The 20,976-nt window shown below is 41.8% G+C and overlaps 1 protein-coding gene across 4 annotated transcripts in view; it reads left to right on the forward strand.

The window, feature by feature from the left end:
* Positions 1-273: 273 nt before the first annotated feature.
* PIGK (phosphatidylinositol glycan anchor biosynthesis class K) overlaps positions 274-20,976 on the forward strand; it is a 123,737-nt gene continuing 103,034 nt past the window's right edge. For 3 of the 4 annotated variants that reach the window (XR_007775426.1, XM_050961894.1, XM_050961893.1), the window contains exons 1-8: positions 274-408; positions 4,946-4,999; positions 8,527-8,618; positions 14,980-15,115; positions 16,555-16,666; positions 17,269-17,365; positions 17,809-17,926; positions 19,679-19,789. Coding sequence is in view for 3 of the 4 variants with exons in the window: in XM_050961894.1 (XP_050817851.1) it covers positions 313-408; positions 4,946-4,999; positions 8,527-8,618; positions 14,980-15,115; positions 16,555-16,666; positions 17,269-17,365; positions 17,809-17,926; positions 19,679-19,789 (816 nt within the window). In the remaining variant the exon portion in view is untranslated. The remainder of the gene's footprint in view (positions 409-4,945; positions 5,000-8,526; positions 8,619-14,979; positions 15,116-16,554; positions 16,667-17,268; positions 17,366-17,808; positions 17,927-19,678; positions 19,790-20,976) is intronic. The other variant, XM_050961892.1, reaches the window with a different exon arrangement.

Here is a 20,976-nt window from a genome sequence, read left to right on the forward strand (position 1 = left end):
CCTAGTGGCTAGGAGCCCTAATCTTACACGGGGTCCCCAGTGCCACTATCTGCATTTACCCTGGATACATTTTTCCCGCCACGGCTAACCGCCCGAGTAGACGGCCAAGCAGCCGGGAGGACCGCACCTACCGCGGTACCTCAGCGCGCCCAGGCACAGACCGAGGCAGCAAGCGGCTCTCCCGCAACAAACGCAGCCACGGAGAGGCGGGGCGATGGGAGCAGGGAGGCTCGCCCAGGCGGCCCGGAGCTGCTTTACGGCGGGGTTGGGGACGCGTCCTCCCTTCCTCTTCCTGTTGTGAAGCCGGGTGCTATGGCCGCTGCCCTGCCTGCTCCCCGCTGGCTCCTGGCAGCAGCCGCCGCCCTGCTCTGGGCCTGCTGCGGGTCGGCAGCTACTGATGGGATCCAGGTAGGGGAGCGCGTTGGGCTGCCCAGCACCGCCCCTGGCCCCATGCGGGTGACTCGAGCGCCAGGCCCGGAGGCTGCGTCCGTGGACCTGCCCCTGCATCGACTCCACGCACTGGGGTGGCTGCCGTGCTGGGGAGGGATAAGCCTGTGCAGCCCCCACTGCAGCGTTGGGGGAGAGGCCATAACGCTGCCCACCCCTTCCTCTGCTCCGTGTGTAAAGTTCTGCCGAACCCCATCCGATCTGCTGCCTGCGAGGCTGGAGCGTCTGATTTATCTGAGATTGTCTGTTCCTTGCTCTAAAATTCCTTTTAAACCTCTAGATACCTTGAGCTGCCCTCAACCCCTTCTAGCCCAAGCACTGAAGTATGATCCCCGGTTGTCTTGTTTTTCAGTACACCGCTGCCCCAGTATAAGGCGGCTTCACAGACAAGGTGGTAAAGCTCTGCCATGTTGCTCTGAGCAGTATGTTAAGGGTGCTAGGCCGGGGCTGAGCAGTTTGATGAAGGGCTGAGGGGTTTGGGGGCAGTTGGGGTCCCCCCAGGGTCTGGGGGACAGCAGCTGTGGGAGAGCACTTTTGGGGGCCCTGCAGTCCCAGAGGGGCCTGGGGGATTAGCAAGGGGCTGGGAGAAGCCTGCTCTGCTTCCCTTGCCTGGGTCCCAGCCGAGTCGCTCGGAGAGGGGACTTGGGGGATGGGATTCCCCCCGCATTCACCGCGGCTTGGAGATGGCGGAGTGAAGCGGGCTGGGGCTGCATCGCTCTGCTTTCCGCCGCAGGGTAGCGTGGGGAGGTTGGGGAAAGGACACTCTCCGCACTCACCTGCGGCGGGAAGCAGAGCAACACAGCCCCAGTCCACTCCACTCCGCTATCTCCCAGCCGCGGCGCTCCACTTCCCATCGCAGGTGAGTGCGGGGAGGTTGGGGAAAGGACGCCCCCACGGACTCACCTACGGTAGGAAGCGGAGCACTACGGCTGGGAGCTGGTGGAGTGGAGTGGGTGTCATAAACAGATAGCTAAGGGTTAATGTCTCTTTCACCTGGAAAGGGGTAACAAACAACACCTGACCAGAGGACCAATCAGGAAACAAGACTTTTTCAAATCTGGGTGGAGGGAAGTTTTGGATGTGAGTCCTTTGTTCTTGGTCTGTCCTCTTTCTCGGCTCTGAGAGTGACCACAGGAATCTCCAGGCTTTCTAATCTTCTGTTTCCAAGTTGTAAGTACAAGGGTAGTAAGACAATAGGTTTATATTTTTTTTTTTGTATTTACATGTGTGTAGTTGCTGGAGTGTATTCTTTTTGGATAAGGCTGTTTATTCATTTTTTCTTTTAAGCTATTGACCCTGTATATTGTCACCTTGATACAGAGACCCTTTTATGTCCTTTTTCATTCTTTTTATATAAAGCTTTCTTTTTAAGACCTGTTTGAGTGTTTTTCACTGGTTAAGGTTAAGAAACGAAGGGAGGGGGAAAATCTCTTTGTGTTAGATTTACTAAGCCTGACTTTGCATACCCTCTGGGTGAGGGGGGAGAGAGATTAGATCTCTCGGTACTTGTGTTTCAAGGACTTGAAGCAGGGAGTATCCTAGGGTCCCCAGGGCGGGGAAATCTGGGAGGAGGTAAAGAGGGTGGAATCCCTTTGTTTAGATTCACGGAGCTTGAATCTGTATATCCAGGAACCTAGGGAGGGAACACCTGGAGAGGAGGAGGGGGAAGGGAAATGGTTTATTCCCCTTTGTTGTGAGACTCAAGGAATCTGAGTCTTGGGGTCCCCCGTGGAAGGTTTTGGAGAGACCAGAGTGAGCCAGACACTGGAATCTTCTGGCTGGTGGCAGCGATATCAGATCTAAGCTGGTAATTAAGCTTTGGAGGTCTCATGCTAGCTTCTCATGTTCTGAACTCTAAGGTTCAGATCTGAGTAGGAGAGTTATGACAGTGGGCTGGGGCTGGGCTGCTCCGCTTCCGCTGGTGAGTGCTGGGGGGGGGGAAATCCCTTCCCCAACCTCCCTGCGCTCACTGGTGGTGGGAAGCAGAGCAGCCCAGCCCCAGCCAGCTCCCTTACGCCAACTCCCAACCATGGCGCTCCACTTCCCGCCGGACAGGTGAGTGCAGGACCTTCCCCAGCCGCCTCCCAGCGACACACCTGGGGCCAGGGAAAGGAAAGTGGAGTGGACTGGGGCCGTGTCGCTCCAGTTCCCACCGCAGGTGAGTGTGAGGGGGGCATCCTTTCCCAAATCTCTGCACAGATAACCGGGGCAAGAAGCGGAGCGCCATGGTTGGGAGGTGGCGGAGAGGAGTGGGTTGGGGCCAGGCTGCTCCGCTTCCTGCTGCTGCCTGTGAGTACCTGGGGGTGTGTGTACGGGGGTGGTCGGAGCAGTCAGGGGACAGGGAGCAGGGGGGGTTGGGTGGGGTCCCAGGGGTGATTAGGGATGGGGGTCTCTGGAGGGAGTAGTTAAGGAACAAGGAACGGGGAGGCCAAAGCAAGTTTGATATAACGGGGTCTCATCTATAACGTGGTGAGATTTTGTGTCTCCCGAGGGCCGCGTTATATTGGGGTGGAGGTGTATTTGCTTTCGTCTCCTATACCTGAGCTTGGAAATCCTCCTGGTTGACGAACTCTCACAGTATAAATACACATATTTATGTAAATGTACATGTTAAGCATATAAAAAATGTAAATAACTGATTCTAAAGAACTAAAGGGCACCAAATGAAATTAATAGGCAGCAGGTTTAAAACAAACAAAAGGAAGTATTTCTTCACACAACACACAGTCAACTTGTGGAACTCTTTGCCAGAGGATGTGTTGAAGGCAAAATCCTATAACAGGGTTCAAAATGGAACTAGATAAATTCATGGCAGATAGGTCCATCAGTGGCTATTAGCCAGAATGGGCAGGGATGGTGTCCCTAGCCTCTGTTTGCCAGAAGCTGAGAATGAGTGACGGGATGGATCACTTGATAATAACCTGTCTGTTCATTCCCTCTGGGGCAGCCTGGCATTGGCCACAGTCTGAAGAAAGGATACTGGGCTAGACAGACCTTTTGTCTGACCCAGTATGGCTGTTCTTATATGCACTATGTCTTGTTTAAACTGTGTAATAATTATAAACTACTAGTTAAGCTGCATCAAAATTAATTTTCAGATTCGTTCGCATGCACCAATTCTCTTTGAATAGGAATATAATATTGGGAGGTGGTGGGTTGTGGGTTTTTTGTTTGTTTGTTTGTTTTTTTGATCCTTTTGAGTTATTTGCCAGTTGGGGTTCTCAGTTTCCAGTAAACTGTTCTTGTTTGGTTAAACATACAAGAATAATATTGTTCACTTTTGTGATCAATCCAGATATATTATGGTCAATTTGTGTATTTCTTGTATGTGAATTTTTCAGAGCTTCATGTTTTTATAAACTGAAGGAGTTAATCAAATATTGTCCCATGGTCAGGAATCATTACAGTTTTTGCCTTTTTCATATTTCAGTAATTATACCTTTTTACATACTGCTCACTTTAAATCCAGATATGATGTTTATAGTCTAATATGAATCCCATATTAACATTTTGATAAAGTAGAAAACTTCACTGTCAAATGATTTCTATAATGCACAGTTAACAAGATTAATAAAATGTGACAAAATAGCTAATGGAAATAAGATCAAGTATTTTAAATACACAAATTTTAGAACCTTATAAAGTTACCATTCAGAGCTGCAAAGAAGAGCTCTGTGTAGCTCAAAAGTTTGTCTCGTTCAGCTACAGAAGTTCGTTCGCCCACCTTGTTGCTCTAATATTCTGGGACCAACACACCTACAACACTGCATAATTCTATTTTCATTGTTTATTAATCATTGTACTTGTGTTTCTGTGTTAGAAGGTCCAACATAATCTGGTCTTTAAAGCTGATTTAAATGTGTGGGGTCTTTTATTTTCCTATCTGGTATTCTATAAGGGAGTGAGGATAGTGAAAGGAAAAACTTCTCCAAGGCTCTTCACTTTAAGGAAGGATTGAGGGCTGCAATGCTTTAAGGAAGCATTTCATCTGTTCCTGTTTAACACCTGATTAGAGACTTGTAAATGGAAAGATTCTGGGATTTTAATCTTTCCCAGATATTGCCCTCTTGGACAGAGTGCAATGTTTCTTTTTCATTACATTTCTCCCTATCCTAGTTTGCTGCTTCTCTCTTTCCATCACCACCACCACTCTGAAGTTCTCTGGTTTTGTTTTCATTGCCAGTCAAGTGTTTCTTAATGTGATACCAAGCTTTGATACGGAGTTTCTGAGAGAACCAGATTACCTGTCTGATTTTAACGAGGACAGAATAGCCCAAACAGAATATAGAATGCATCCTTTTCTCAGGCATCAGGAGGGGTATTATAAACCAGAATAAGTCATGTTTTCTATTTAGCTGGTTTAAGGTTTTAATTGCATATGACATTAACATTTTATATTTTGTAGAACCAACCAACCCCCTCACTCCCCTCCCCCCCAAAGTGTTGTGTTGTAGTTTTTTTCCTACACACATGTTCCAATATTGTTTGTCTCTTGCAGGACCAAGCAGAACAGTTTTTTAGAAGTGGGCATACAAATAACTGGGCAGTTTTGGTAAGCATTTTGTATTCGATCTTAAATAAAACACTGGTCCTGCAGTTGTTGCATGCTGGTGCCATGGCAGTCTGCCCATGTGCAGCAAGTTGTAAGATCAAGACCTGGAAGTAAGTGGTATGACTTGGAGTTATCCCTGCCAGTTTGCTATACTACATTACCATTATCTCTTCTGCATAACTTAATTACAAGCATCCAGAACATTAATGCACATTTGAAGTATTTATAAAATTAAAGTTACAATTAGAATGAAAACAAATAATTGCTGTATATTATTACAGTTATGTTGTTTTTTAAACATTTGCTTGGTTAGGAAGGTACAACATCTTCCTAATTTTTTTGTTTGTTATGAAACTCACTAACTTCTGACAACAAATTTTCTTCTTTTTTTAATTCTAATTTCCTAAATACTTAGGATAAGAAATACTGGTCTTAATTTTTTTATCTGGGTAACTTCAGATTGTATGACTCGATTAGTTTTTAATCAGGCTTTCCGAGCATAATGACTAATGATCAGTTCTAAAATATTATGTGAGCAGTCAGACATGACACAGTGTTTTTTTAAGTATTAAAATTTAGCAAAATGAAAGAATTCAAGAAAAGACAATTGGATAATTGAAATAATAGTAATCATTCTCTTATTCCCTAATGTACAGACTTAAAATTATTAACATTAAATACCTGTTTCTGTTTCAATGTTAAAAGCAAGCAGAGAGTTAAAACACAATTTTCTTTGGTCAGAGCAATACACTTGTTACAAACTGGTAGTAATAAGGAAAGTAGAAAGTTCTTGGTGCTGAGGGTAAAGAGAGACATGCTTTCTATCCTGGTCTTTGCCGCTGATTTCCTGTGTGACCCTGAGGAAGTTGCTTGTGGCCAGACTGTATTCCTTGCTCTCCCAAATGGCCCAGAAATTTAGGCTCTGGCCTCATGCCATCTGTGCCTCATTTTCTCCATTTATAAAATAGGAGTGATAACAGCACTTGTGAGGTATAAAATAAATGAATTAAAGTACTTAGAGGTGCACAAAAGAAAAATGCCATAGAAGTCAAGACTATTATTACTATTTTGTTTTTATCTAAGTCTTTGTACTGTGCTTGTCACTGATAACTATATAAACAAAACTCAAGAGCTTGATATTCAAAAGCCTGTTTAACAGTCTGCTCTATTTTGCCTAAATAGAAAAGCAACTTAAAATCATCTCTTCAAAAAATGCTCCTTTAATTGATCATCTCCTATCTCAAATACTCCTTTTTAAAGATTTTTTTTTAAGCTAAATATTTTGCATCCTGGCTAGTATATTTTGTTAAGATGTACTTATTGCAGGATCTTATTCAATTGACGCTGGGCAGTTTTTTCCATCTGCTCATAGAATATTTTGAATATTAGGGTTGAAAGGGACCTCAGAAGGTCATCTAGTCCAATCCCCTGCTTAAAGCAGGACCAACTCCCAGCCAAGGCTTTCTGAGAGCTGTTCTAATAGTTTTAACCCAACAAATGTCTCTTGTGTTGGTCAGCCTTCCAAGGACACTTACTGCTGTGCTAAATAGCAGCTACTCTCATGGCTCTCACTGGTTGTTCTGGAGGCAGCTTGAGCCTGGTTAGAAGCTACAGCCTTAGTGCACAGTTCAGAAAGGGCCTGGCGTCATAATTCAACAAAGCAATTAAATGTGCTTAACTTTAAGTAGGTTTGGTAAAATGTTGCATGACCTGGTCCTCTCTTGTGGGTTGGTACAAGTAGGCAAAGTCCTGAAATGGTGACACAGGCATGAGCTAGGTAAATAACAGAACATATGTTTTATTACTGGAACAGGTTACAGAAGCAGCTCTCCTCCTGCTGGTGATAGTACTGACACCCAAAACCCTGCACCTTCCCCTCCCCCTCCTCTCAGTATTATGTCCTGGGTCCTCCTCTGGGAGGAGCCACACCCTTTTGGGCTGTTGTCGGATGTGTAATGGACACAGACCCAGCCAGCACAGTAACTCTATTATAATGGTAAAAGCTTTTAAGTGACCTCGGAGCCTAACTCGCAGTCAAGGGGAATTGTCTGCCTAACTCCATTATGCCCCTTTAAAAAGCCTCTCTTTAAAAACCAGCTTGGCGGGACAGGAATCTCCCAGGAAGCTGAGGAAGACAAGAGGTAGGAGTCTTATGATTCTTACTGAAAATTAAGTTAATTTTTCATGAACCAGGTTCAGAGTAAGAAGTATACAAAGCAAAACTTTTAAACTGGTGTCTCCATCTAGTCAACTTTTAAAAACGAATCGTAGGTACTATACCTGCCCCAGATCCTCCCCTGCTCCTTCTGTGTGGCTGTACAGTCCTGTTTTCTTCTATTTTAAAATGTCTTTATCTTTCCTCTTCTGATCAAAAGAGCCAAAACAAAACAAAACAAACCTGGCTATGAAGGCAATGAGGAGTCTGGTGGCATGGCTCCATGCATCTGAAAAAGTGAGTTTTTACCACAAAAGCTTAAGCCCAAATAAATGTAGTCTTTAAGGTGCCACCAGACTTCTAGTTGTTTTTGTGGATACAGATTAACATGGCTTCCCCTCTGATACTTGTCTATAAAGGGAAAACTGCCAGTGACTGTACAGAAAATGCTATGGGATGCACAGAGGAAGTATAGTTCTTTTTTTTTCTAATCTGAGTTGTGTTAAATTGAGGTGTAATTTGTAAAAATGGTAAGTGAAATATCTTCAGACAGAAATAATTTTTTTAAAGTTTTAAGCCTATGATTTATGATTTTTGTTTCAGTTCTCATACCTCTGTTACAGAGGATTGCAGGACTGAGCTCGCTTACAGGTTTTAATATTGCTCTGTACATCTGAAAGATTCTTTCTATCTATCATAGTATCTAGGCCATGAGTGTTCATATTTAGTCATTGTCTGTTTGAAGGCTATATAATACAATTATTGCTTCTTAATCAGTTTCTGAAAGTTACTTCTGACACTCTTCTTGTAATTACTTGCTTACTTGTATTTAAACAAACTGACACATTGGTTGGAAATGGGCCCCCATACTGGAATCTGAACATTCCTACACTGTTTGAGATTTTATAGTCAAACTCTGTGGGTGGGGCCCAACTGTAATGTTGTTATAGTTGACTCTGTAAAAACCAGACGTCCCCAGCAAAAGTTTCCTTCTTTCTACATGTGGACCTTGTGTTCATTTGCTTACACTTTACCACAACAGGGCAATCATAGAAATTAGAAATGGATAAGACATTAAATAATCTAGCTAATCCACGTGCATTACTGGATTATTCCCTATGGTACTTTTTTTTTTTTTTTTTTTGTTAGTACTTTATCCAGTTTTAAATGAAAGTTTTCTCCATGGCTCAGTACGTTAACATTTGTTTTCAAAATATGAAAAAACATTGATTTCTTGCAGTTGCTTGGCACTGATTGCCGAGTGACAAGTTTTTTGGCATCTCAGCAGTCAATATCCATTGATGCATATACTAATTCAGAATGCATTTCTTACATCTTCTAATATGCATTTATTTCTTTTTAACTCTTAAAGGTGTGTACATCTCGCTTCTGGTTTAACTACCGTCATGTGGCAAATACGCTTTCAGTTTACAGAAGCGTCAAGAGACTAGGCATTCCTGATAGGTAAGAGAATCTTGAAGAGAACAATTGTTTAAACTTGGATATTAAAGGAAAAGTTCCGTCTCGTCTTCTGAAACAGGATTAAAATGCTGGTCTCTTCCTTTCATAAGCAAGTGAAAGGTAAAGAGCATAGACTTAATTACGTTAATTTACTGAAAATTAGAACAATATTATTTCAAAGGAAAATGAAAAAAATATGTACCATGATGCTTCCAAACAGAAACGGAGAATTAGATGAAATGATGTGACACTCACCAATCACTAAATTGCCCTGCTAATTAATTTGGTGAATGCACAATGTGAGAAAATTGGTAAAATGTATTCAGAATTGATAGTGCAACTCTTTGACATGTACCTGTTACTGTATTGCAACTTCATGTCTAACATAACTAATGCCTTTTTAATATGCCTTTTGATTAGAGAACACTTCATTTAATGAGCAAGACTAAATACAATATGAGTACAGTGCTTCAGCTAAATCAAGGGCGCACAATTAGAATAAGGGCCTCTAAATAACTGGTGTCTAACAAAGAAGCTCCTGCATGTCACAAGCTATATTAAAAAAAGACATTTTGTCTGGGAGTTTCAAAGGAACCAGAAGCCTTTCCTGCATGCACAAATTGTACTGCTTTAACTACACCAGGATAGTGAAAAATGACACAAACTCCATAGTGTGGATGCAATTATATCAGTATGAAGGTTTTGTATGGGAAGGGGAATAAGCAATAAGGCATCTTTATTCTGGTATAACTGCATCCACATCCGGCTTGTACTGGTATAACTGTTTTGGTAAATAGTTACCTTTGTACAAAAACTGTGCAGACCCATCCTAAGAGTGAGCTGCCCAAATACCATTGGATGTCAGTAGGAATTAGGTACCTAACTCCTTTGGCAATTCCATTTTTATGTTATTTTTATGATTAACATTTTTATGTTATGTCAGAATGAAAAAACTAGGAGGATCTTTACCATGGCCGATGCTGAAAAGGAAGCAGTTGTTTCATCATGAAAAAGCCAATATCACATTAAGTTAATAGCTCCCTATCTCATTAAAGTAATACCGTGGTGAAACTAATGCTGAGATCTATATTTCCTTATAACACCAACAACTGTAGTGTTTTCTAAGAGCTCAGCCCAGGGTATCATGGGAATTGCTAATGTGTGAGGTGTGGAGGGATGTCTTCAGTGAGTATTCAGTAATGCCTTCTCATACTTTTTGGCCTTGTTTTTGTTTTGAATTTTAACCTGCTGATTGCTCTGTGATCTGTGGGCTACTGTTAAAATGCTGAAAGCTTAATCTTTCATTTATGAGCATTCTTTTTTCACTCAACTTTCCAAATAGCAGCTCTCTACGTTTAAAAATTGTGTTATGTTTTTATTTGCGTTGTCTTGTGTCCAAACTGTGTTTGTGTTAATAAGCTCAAATTAGCCAAGGCCCACAGCATTGATGAGAGCTATTGGGGACTTGGCAATACACACTTCTTTGAGGTAGATAGGAGCATTGAAAGACTGAGCAGACCAGTCTTTCCTGTTTTGGTTGGATTTATATGCTCAGGTCTTAGATTTTGTTTTAAAAAGCTCTTACTTTATATTGGCTCCTACCAGAACTTTTGTTCCCAAGGGACAGTGAGGACCAGATCCCCAGATGGTGTAAGGTGCTGTAGCTCCAGATCTGACCCTATCTTATTAAACTACACAGTCTGAATAAAATAACATGCATGCAATAACTGTTCTGGATGGGGTAGAATCAGGGCACTAATGTCATTACAGACTAATGTCTTGCTCATCTAAGGCTGTCTTCACTGACAAAAAAAAAAAAAAAGGTTTTAGAAATGGCAAGATAACTAACAGACATTAGCTGTCCTGCTGTAAAAACCTAATAAAAACAGAACACTGTATTTTCTCGCGCGCGTGTGTGTGTGTGTGTGTGTGTGTGTGTGTGTGTGTGAGGGAGGGAGGCCTTGGCTATACTGGCACTTTACAGCGCTGCAACTTTCGCGCTCAGGGGTGTGAAAAAACACCCCCCTGAGCGCTGTAAGTTACAGTGCTGCAAAGCCTTGGTGTAATCAGTGCCACAGCGCTGAGAGCTCGGCTCCCAGCACTGCAAGCTACACCCGTAGAGGATGTGGTTTACGTGCAGCGCTGGGAGAGAGAGCTCTCAGCGCTGTGGCACTGATTACACCAAGGCTTTGCAGCTCTCTCCCAGCGCTAGCGCTCTGACCACACTCACACTTCAAAGCGCTGCCGCGGCAGCGCTCCTGCTGCGTTGCCGCAGCAGCGCTTTGAAATTTCAAGTGTAGCCATACCCAGAGAGAGAGAAGCGGAGTGGTATAGCACTGACCTTGCCTGGCAACCTCATGGTAACAATGGCACGTGTCTTGTCTTTGCTTAGGATTTTACAGTGATATAACTGTTGCGTGTTAGTGATCTCACTTTAAAACAGCTTTGTGTCAGTAAAGACACAGCCTAAGTTTGGGGTTTTATTTGTGGTGTTGGGAAGGAGGTGAACTGGGACCTTGCTCAAGTGGTGATATGTTGTCATTTGCCTCAAGTGTCCCTAATAAGAAGTCTGCTCAAGCTCTGTCCTGTACCTGCGTGGCTGTGCACGTTATGGGTTGGTGTGTAAGTTAGGGGTAAATCTATGCTATTTATGTACTGTTTATATTTCCAGGACTAAATCTTTCATGCCCTGCCTATTGACTATGTGTAATTTTTCCCAGCTTATGGGTAGGATTCTGCTGTCACCGACTCAAGTGACAAAACGCTCATTGACTTGTGTGGGTACAGGACTGAGCACTAGACACACAACCTCACTGAAAGGAAAATAAGTTTCTGCTTGTCAAAACTATGTTGAGAGAGCCTGGGATTAATTGCTTTGCTGTTTCTGTTTGGCAAGACGAAGGTCAAGACTACACTACAGACATCTGCCAGCACAGCTGACGTCAGGAATGTCAGGAGGTCTGATCCTTAATCAACATAGCTGTAATATCAGAAGACCCTAGCATAGATGCAACTAGACCAACAGAGCTCAGCATTTTTAACAGTATAGCTTGTTTTGCTCCCTGGAGTATTTTAACTGCATTGATATAGCTGAGTCTACACTAGGAACACATTGGTGGTACAGTACACTGGTATTCCTATATTGGTAAAGTGATTTTAGTGTAGCCAGACAAGAGCTAAACTGGCTTGAGTGAACAAGCATTTTCAGTACATCAGAGGAAGCCAACATTCTTAATGTCAGTTGAAAGTCATTGCTGGGAAAAGAAGAGGAGAATCCCAGGTGTGTGACTGCCCACAGCCTGACTGTTTGAGAAACTTTTTTATACCTTGCCTGTATTTTGTATCAAGACAGGCTGTTTGAGTACAGTTATAGTAGGAGTATGTCTCGTGCTGGATAGAGCTGTCTAGGTGCCCTTAACTTCTTGCCATGTGCATGTCTGGTATTCAGTCTCACCTGTGCCTGTTTTAGTATAAGTGCACTTAAACCTGACAGTGTTTTGACATGTGGAGTCAATGCTCTAAGCTTGCAATCTTTACATATTTGGTTCCCAACAGAACGGTGGATAAGATATTCTCCTTTTTGAGTGGGTGCTGAGGGGTGTTTAAGCTGCTGACTGAACTGACCTTGGAGGCATGGATTTCCCCTGGTGTTCCTTACATCTCTTGTTTAATTTTTCGTTTTTTTAATATAGGTTTCTGTTTTCCCTTCAGGCTGCAACAGACACAGTGGACAGTTTAGTTTAAAAATATTACTTTTGTTTTTAGTTTTAAATAATATTCACAGAGTTCTATACTTCATTTTGCATAGGAGTGCGGATGTGGGTTCTCCTTGTGGAATATCTGTGGTCCTAAGTGAATTTCAGAGATTATTATTGGTACAGACCGTGAGTGAATTGCAATCCTGCATTGTGCTTTTGAACAATGTCATTGTCCCCACAGCCCCCATTAAAGCTCACATCTGTGGAAAGCAGCAGATTTCTTCCCTTTTTATCGTCTTACTTTGCAAAAGCTTTGTGAGGGGAAAATAATTCTTGTTTTAATGTTGCCTTGTCCTCTCGCCTTCCTGTTGTTTCACCCACTTGTCTTCTCATAAACCTAAAATGTCAGCTGTCTAGGTCAGGTTCTCTGTAGTTCTTGTTTGCCCAATGCCAACTACAATGGAGACCATGGCTGAGGATCCCAGACACCACTGTAATATATATAACATGGCAGAGGAGTACTGATTTGTTAAGCCCCTCTGAGAAGTAGAGGGGAAGAAATTGAAGAGAAATGGGATGAAAGAGCCCCAAAGGCAACAAGGGGCAAAGTAGAACCAAGCAGCTTTATGCAGAATTCTCTTCTTAGAAGCAGGAGAAAACACCATAAGTAAAAACAATGGAAACGATGCTCCTTTTAGCATTAACTCCTACTGCATGTTTTCTCTTCCCAAAAGAGGTACAGGTGAGCCTGGAATGGTTGATGGTAACATGAGCTATTGGAAAGCTGTTCAGCCAGGTAAAAGGATAGCTCCCGAGATGAGCGTAGAGGTTGTGTCTCTTTGCGGGACTGGAGCTTGTCTTTCCCATGAACACTGTAGGGCTTGGAAGGTGCCGTGTCAGCAGCCCCTCAGATATCTCCTTTCTCTATGCCCATAGGAACTTTCATAGGCCTACTGTCCCACTTGTGTTGATTTTGCTGTAGGATGTCATGTTACGCTCCAGACTGTTTTATTTGCATAGAATAGCTTTGTTTTATCCTGAGTTGAGTTGTATTAATATTTAATCAAGTCTAATAATAATAAGGGAAAATGTTCACCAGGGCAGTATTTGTGCTAGTAGGAGGAAAGCTTCTTTGTGAGTAATAATTCCTCCTGGAATACTTGTCCTCATGCTTCTTCATATTCTGAGGAGAAATTGCTGTGGCCAAGGGGTTGTGCATGAAGAGAAAAAAAAAGTAGTCTGCTGATGCTCGGAACAATCCTTAGGTGTTAATAACAGTGAGTGTATTAATAGCCTCATAGGGCTTAACAGTTGGGTCCTGAGTACTTGGAACTAGACACTGAGGACTCCCCCTACCCTCTCCCCCCAAGAGCTTTCCAGTGGTTAGGGTACTGAGCTGGGAGTCAGGAGACCTGAGCTCTGTTTTGAGCTCTGCTGTGTGACCTCGCACAAGTTACTTTGCTTCCTTGGTCTTCAGTTTCCCCCATCTCTAAAACAGGGATAATGTGATTTCCTTTCAGATAGATAGATGAAAAGCTATATGAGAGCTAAGTGTTATTAGTACACTTTCTCTTTCACAAATGTTCAACAGGAATGAATTTCATTCCTGCCAATGTATAGCTTAAGCAATTGGGATTTGTGTGGGGAACTAAGTAGTGATTTTATGGTCCACTCTCTCAACTTATTACCCTTTTTGCTAGGCAGCCAGGCCCTGCTCCCTCTCAAACCAGAGAGAGCCTCTGAACTCCTGGCTGCCTTGACCTTTATAGGGCCAGCTGGGTCTGTTTGGGGCGTGGCCACAGCTGAGGCTGTTTCCCCAATCAGCCCAGCTTTTCTCCTCCCACAGCCCTCCTCCAGGGCTGTTTTAAACCCCTCAGGGCAGCAGTGGGTGTCCACCCTGCTACAGTATGTAATTATTCATTTTGTCTGTCTTGGTGATGGAGCATCATGCTGTCTTCAAGAACATTGCACAAGGTGGTGGAGCTAATTGGTTTCATAACAGCCTCAACTCAGAATTCCCTTGTTTTTGAGACTGAGGCCTTGTGTACTTGCAGTTTTGTGCACTGATTTTTAAGTAAATCTGTCATGTGCAAGGCCCACACTCTCTTTATATAAGTGCCGTTTAAAACCCACTTCTTCAAGGCCTGCACAAAGGCTTTATAATAGGGGTTGGAAAAAACACTAGTGAGCCATCTTCATCTTTTTTCCACCGTGACCCACCTTCTGTTTGAGTTTTTAAGCTCTTTGAAGCAGCAGCCATCCATTTTTGTGAAGTACTGTATGACATTGAGCACGTTGTTAGTGCTAAACAAATAATACCATTACTGTAACAAACAAAAAGCTTAATGTGGTAATGTTGTGATGGTGACAGAGTTCTCTGGGGAAATAAAATATTACCTAAGTAACTCTTACTTATACTCCAGGCAATTTTCTAAATGCTATAGACTCTTGTTTTAATAATGAGTAGAGCCCTGCGTGGATACAAAATTTGTATCTTCAGCCGATCTGTGATCAGTAAGCATAGTCTGCAGTTATAAAGCAGATATCTGCGAATTTGCAGGGCTCTCATAATGGGTCATGCTTGTTGGCTACATTATTTGTAACTTTCCTTTTGTTTATTGTATTAAAATAGAATATATGAGATTGTGTTATTTTGTTTTTCCCAGTCACATTGTCCTGATGCTGGCAGATGATATGGCATGTAATCCCAGGAATCCCAAGCCAGCAACTGTGTTTAGTCACAAAAACATGGAGTTAAATGTTTACGGAGATGATGTGGAAGTGGACTATAGAAGCTATGAGGTAACAATGCTTTGTCCATCTAACCAGATTTTTCTGTAGTGTTGTTTCAAAGCCTGATCCAAAGTCCATTGAAGTCAGTAGTAGCCTTTCCGTACATTTCCCTGGATTATGGATCAGACCCTTAGTCTCAATTGATATATATAATAATAAGAAATTTTTTACTGAATTTCAGAACTTGTTACAACTTTTTACGTCTTTATAACTAATTAGAATTTATTATTATACATTGTTATTGGCTATTGTAAAGAAAACATTAATTCCTATGGCTGTTGTTGTTATGAGTTACGGTTAGGAGATTGTGAGGCTTTCCAGCTATATTAACAATATAAAAATGTTACTGGGTTTTCCATTTTGTTGAAGTAGTATAGATTGTATGACTGATTAAACGGCTAACACTTTCATAAGCTTTGACGCTAAGCAGGTGTGTGTTTGCACATTGCAGGTTCAACATCTTTTTTTAAATATTTGGTTTGTTTTTTTTTCAAATAAAACATGTCTTTTCTGTAAGTAACCCAATTCTAACCACTTTATAACAACTAGTTATATCTGCAGCACTTTACCACGTTCTTGTTTTCAGAAAACACTTCTTGCTGCAAATTCTTTTTCTAAGTCTTTACTGGACTGACTTTAATTAGACTTCAGTTACAGTTTTTAATTAGTACCACATAGTAAAATGATTTATAAAACAAATACGTATATTTTACAGGAACAAATTAAACCCTGTACCATATTTGCCTATTAGAGTATACAGAAGATGTCATGTTCTCTGATTTTTAATGTCCTGAGAACATAAAGTGCATGTTGAAAGATTATAGTAACAAAAAAAAAAACCTAGCTGTCATGAGTCTGAATTTTGTTGGTAACAGTTTTGGGTGTTGTAAATCTGCATTCAGAACAAGTAGTTCTAATGTTTAATCAAATCTTTTATGGTCGCTGTCCAGATGGACTACATCTGATCTTTTAGATGTTCGTGCCACAGGAATCTTCTCCTTGCCTGAGTTGCACAGAGAATTTAAGCCTTAGAGTATTTATTAACATTTTTCCATGGTAACACATACTAATGTTGCAGCGTTTTGTGAATGCATAAGTAGTATTAACTGAATAAAGATATACACTACAGTGTGACAGGTGTTCAAATCAATGAAGATGTATTAAAAGACTAGAATGGTCATAGAAGTGTGTTTGATGAAATAGTTTTCAAATATAGTAAACCAACAGGCTGATTTTAATGGGGCTATTAAAAAAACAGTGATTGGTGAGCAGTAGCACAGTAAAACCTTGAAGAGAAGAAATCTGGTAGTGCAATTTATACCATCTATTGCTGGACCTATTTATATATAGTGCATAGTTTGTGTCATTATTTTGTGGAGCCACGTCTAGTAGTGGTCAATAGATATCCCTTATGATAGTTAGAAATTACTTAATTTCCATGTTTGTAGGTTACTGTGGAGAATTTCTTGCGTGTGTTAACAGGAAGAATCCCACCAAGCACACCTCGATCCAAGCGCCTACTTTCTGATGACAGAAGCAATATTCTAATATATATGACAGGTAATTACAGGAATTTATTGGTTTTGTTGCACAGTAAGAGAGTGAAATCTCATGAGGATGCTAAATAATGCTGAAAAATTAGTAAAACAAGTACACAGTAATCATAGAGTCACATTAGTTTGAGCAAAACATCCATTATTATTAACATTAAAAACAATCCATGCAAAAAGTTCTGATAACAAAGATTGCTTCATCAGTTAAAAATCTGGGTCTCACACTTGTATTCCACAACCCTGGGCATATGGTCTAGAGAGCCCAATTTGTAATGACTCTGGAAGTTATAAAAAACATTACCATGTGAAGAGGTTTTGCATAAATAGTAATCAAGGAAGCATCTTTAAAGCAGTGTCTATTAATTTATGAATGAATAGATGTATTCCAGGTTAAACATACATGTATACACTTACGCAAGGTGTTCCGGGACGCTTGCGTAAGTTGGGGAGCGTCTGTAAGGTTCTCATTACCCTGGTATTGTCTTGTCGTCCCACACCAACGAGGGGAGAGATTGCATTTAAGCTGTTTCTGTTGGCTTTTGGCAACCATGTTTTGTATATATTGTACTTCTATCTTTAACGTACATGCTTATTTACCTTTTCTACAAGGTCATGGTGGAAATGGTTTCTTGAAGTTTCAGGATTCTGAAGAAATCACTAATGTAGAACTTGCTGATGCCTTTGAACAAATGTGGCAGAAAAGAAGGTAAAAATTTATTACTTAGCTATTAAATGCAGTATGTCACCAACAGGTGTAAAACTTGGGTTGTAGCCTTTCATTCCTCCATTTAATTCTTGTCAAAACAGCACACTCTTCTAGTGAAGATGTCGAAATTAATTATTTTTATTCTGAATGTGGTTTAAAAATGGAAAAAATTACCGCTACCACAGCAGTGATATTAAATAGCTGTTGTCCTTGAGGTTGCATGAAGCTCTCCTTTCCAGAGGAGAAGGAAATCTATTATAATCTTCAGCCACTCATGTGAGTTACCTTGGGTCAACAGCTGTATGTGCTTCTTACTAACTATAAGGTTTAATGGTCAGCCAGTTGGAGCTCTATTAAATATCTTGCTAACTATGCAGTGAAATGAATGAATGAAAACATAGTCTACAGGATGCCAGATGTGAAAGCTGTTTTATTTCTTTCAGATACAACGAATTGCTGTTTATTATTGATACCTGTCAAGGAGCATCCATGTATGAACGATTTTATTCTCCAAATATAATGGCCTTAGCTAGTAGCCAAGTAGGAGAAGATTCACTTTCAGTAAGTATGAGTTTGGTTGGGTACTTGGAGCTAAGGTTAGAGTTCCTATGGGTATTCAGAGGTAGGGTTAGGATTCCTATGGATAGAGCTTTTCACCCTTGAGTCAGGGTTTCTATGGGTCAGGTACTTGGAGTTAGGGTTAGGGTTCCTATGGGTAGGGCTCCCTGCCCTAAGGGTTAGGGTTTCTGTAGATATAGCTCCCCACCAGAGGCTTAGGGTTCCCATCGGTAGGGTAGTTGGAGGTAGGGCAAAGGGGGTATTTTCAAAAGTGCCGAAAGGATTTGGCTCACACGTCCCATTTAACTTTCAGTGGCAGTTGTGCTACTACATTTTTCTGGCACTTCTGAAAATCTCCCCCTTAACTGTTTAACAACATAAAGGATGTTTAGCCTCTAAAGCAGGGACGAGCAAACTTTTTGGCCTGAGGGTCACATCGGGTTTCCGAAATTGTATGGAGGACTGTTTAGGGGAGGCACAGCCTCCCCAAGCAGCCAAGTGTGGCCCGGCCCCTGCTCCCTATCTGACCCTGCCCCCCACTTCTCGCCCCCTGACAGCCCCTCCCCTGGGACTCCTGCCCCATACACCCCCTCGCTCCCTGTCTCCTGACCACCCCCAGACCCTCCACCCCTGACTGCCCTCCGCCACCCCATCCAACCCGTCCCCTCATTCCTGACTGCCCCTCCGGGACCCGTGTCCCCATTCAACTGCCTTGTTCCCACCCTCTGACCGCCCTGACCCCTATCCACATCCCCGCCTCCTGACCACCACCCTGAACTCCCCTACCCTCTATCCAACCTCCCCTGCCCCCTTACCGCAGCAGAGGAGGGGCTTGGGGGCTAGACTCCTGGGCCAGGAAGTCAGGGGTCAGGCAGGAGGGTCCTGCGGACCAGATGTGGCCCGTGAGCCATAGTTTGCCCACCTCTGCTTTAAAGCATCACTCATGTAATGTTGATGTACTTTACACATTGTTCCGTTGTGCTGTCCGAAAGTGTGGGGATGTCAGTTGCCCACTAGGCTAATGTACACCCCTAATTTGATTTTCAGTAAGTCTTACAATTCAAACATAAAATAATGAATTAAAAAAATGTAATGATAAATACATTGCAGAAAAAAGGTAACAATAGAAATAGAAAATGTGATTTATAGTACAGTGGGTAGCGCACTTGAAGAGAGGGACATTAGTTGTCATCTCCCTACGCCTGCAAGCTTCCTCTTTCTAACTTTAGGCTATGGCCTCGTATGACAGCCACGGTTTGTGAAACCATCCTATTCTGTAGTTGTTCGATTTTTAAAGGTAGTGAGCACCATAGCCTCCGTAGATGTTCAACATCTCTGAAAATCAGGCTCTACTCATGTGCTTACTGAAACTGGTAATGACGTCCTGGAGCCACACAGGATTATCTCTCTCACCCCCCCGCCCCCTTCTCATGCTCAAGAGGCCATAGTGGGAGGATCCTACCGGAGTTCTGCACAGGTGAATAATGGAGGAGTCGGCTCCCTGCAACTAGGCAAAGACGGTGCTAGTCAGAAATGAGTCTAAAAAGAGGAAGATGATAACATGCAATATACAGATTCATTTACACAGTCTGTTGGTTTTTTTGATGGTTAGTAATCTTTTTTTTGCATACTTCTGATAATTTGACTAATAGTAAAAAGAATTCATAGGTTTGACACTTGCATGGTCCTGTTTTGCTCTGTTCTCATCAGATTTTTGCTATGGAATACTCTAAGTATGTATATTTTGTTTTTAAGCATCAGCCTGATCTTGGGATTGGAGTTCACCTTATGGATAGGTACACATTTTATGTCTTGGAGTTCTTGGAAGAAATTCACCCAGCCAGCCAGACCAATATGAATGACCTAGTAAGTAGTATACTGTATTCATTAGTTTGCTAACTACTCCTGTGTTCTCACAACTGGTCCATTTTAGCAATGGGAACTTCACAAAGTTTTTTGTTCTCCTGCATATCAAGAGGATATTTTTAAAAATGTTTTTGTTGTTGTTTATTCAGTAAAATCATTATATATTGACATTTTGAAGACTTGAGTCCACAGTTTTAAAATTGTGTTTTTGCTTAATTAGGAAACAATTAAATTAAAACAACCTGGTTATTTTACTGAAAAATGTCACTTGTGTGTGTTATCTCTGCATCCTGTGGAACCGATCCATTTGCATGGTACCTAGAGTCATGGACTACAATCACTTTGCACATATGGAAAGGCAGTCGTTGGCATTTGCTGGAGGAAATTTGTCTGTTGGAATCCTGATCTTGCACTCAGAACCCATGAGTAGAGCCCCATTGACTACAGTGCTTCGCCACGTAGGTGCAGGGGTCAGCCTGTGCAAATCCAGTTACAAGTCTGGGGCTTTATTTGTTCTTGGGCAAATATTATAATTGCCACTTACGATCCAACAAAAAATGTCTTGAAGTTTAATGACAGTGGCCTTTGCACAGTTACATATGTTCCATCGTGGATACCATGAATTGAAAAAGCAACTACATTTCAGTAGCATTCTTAGCCTGTTGGCCTTGAACAGGTCAAACGTTCCTTTTTTTCATCGCAATGCATTATGCTTTTATAGCTTGTTGCTGTAAATTCTGTCATACTGTTGTCAGAGACTTAAGAGCCAGCATTGACCACACACATTAAATCTCCATTTCAGTAAAAGGAGCAGCTGTTCAAACATTTTATGTCAATGTCTGTGGAGACTGGTGTCAGCCTTGCTGCTAGATGAGGTGTAGTAGATTTCACACAAAGCAGCCCACAGTGGCAGATTTTGTGTTGACATAGAATTGATTCAGTGACTAATATGCCAACATTTTACTACCAAGAGTACGAAAATCCATTTCATTACATCATATTCTAATTTATGATGGGATTTGGAGAATTTTAGAACAAAACTGATGTCACAAGGATTAAGTAGCTTTTCTGTTGATTTATGTACATATTTAAAAAAAAACATTGTTTGAGTGAATTTGGCTGGAACACTCAATCTGTAGTCAAGGGAATTAATTGTCTTATAAAAAGAAACAGTACCAGAAATTCAG

This window comes from Gopherus flavomarginatus, chromosome 7 (genome assembly GCF_025201925.1).
Source record: "Gopherus flavomarginatus isolate rGopFla2 chromosome 7, rGopFla2.mat.asm, whole genome shotgun sequence".
NCBI lineage: Eukaryota > Metazoa > Chordata > Testudines > Testudinidae > Gopherus > Gopherus flavomarginatus.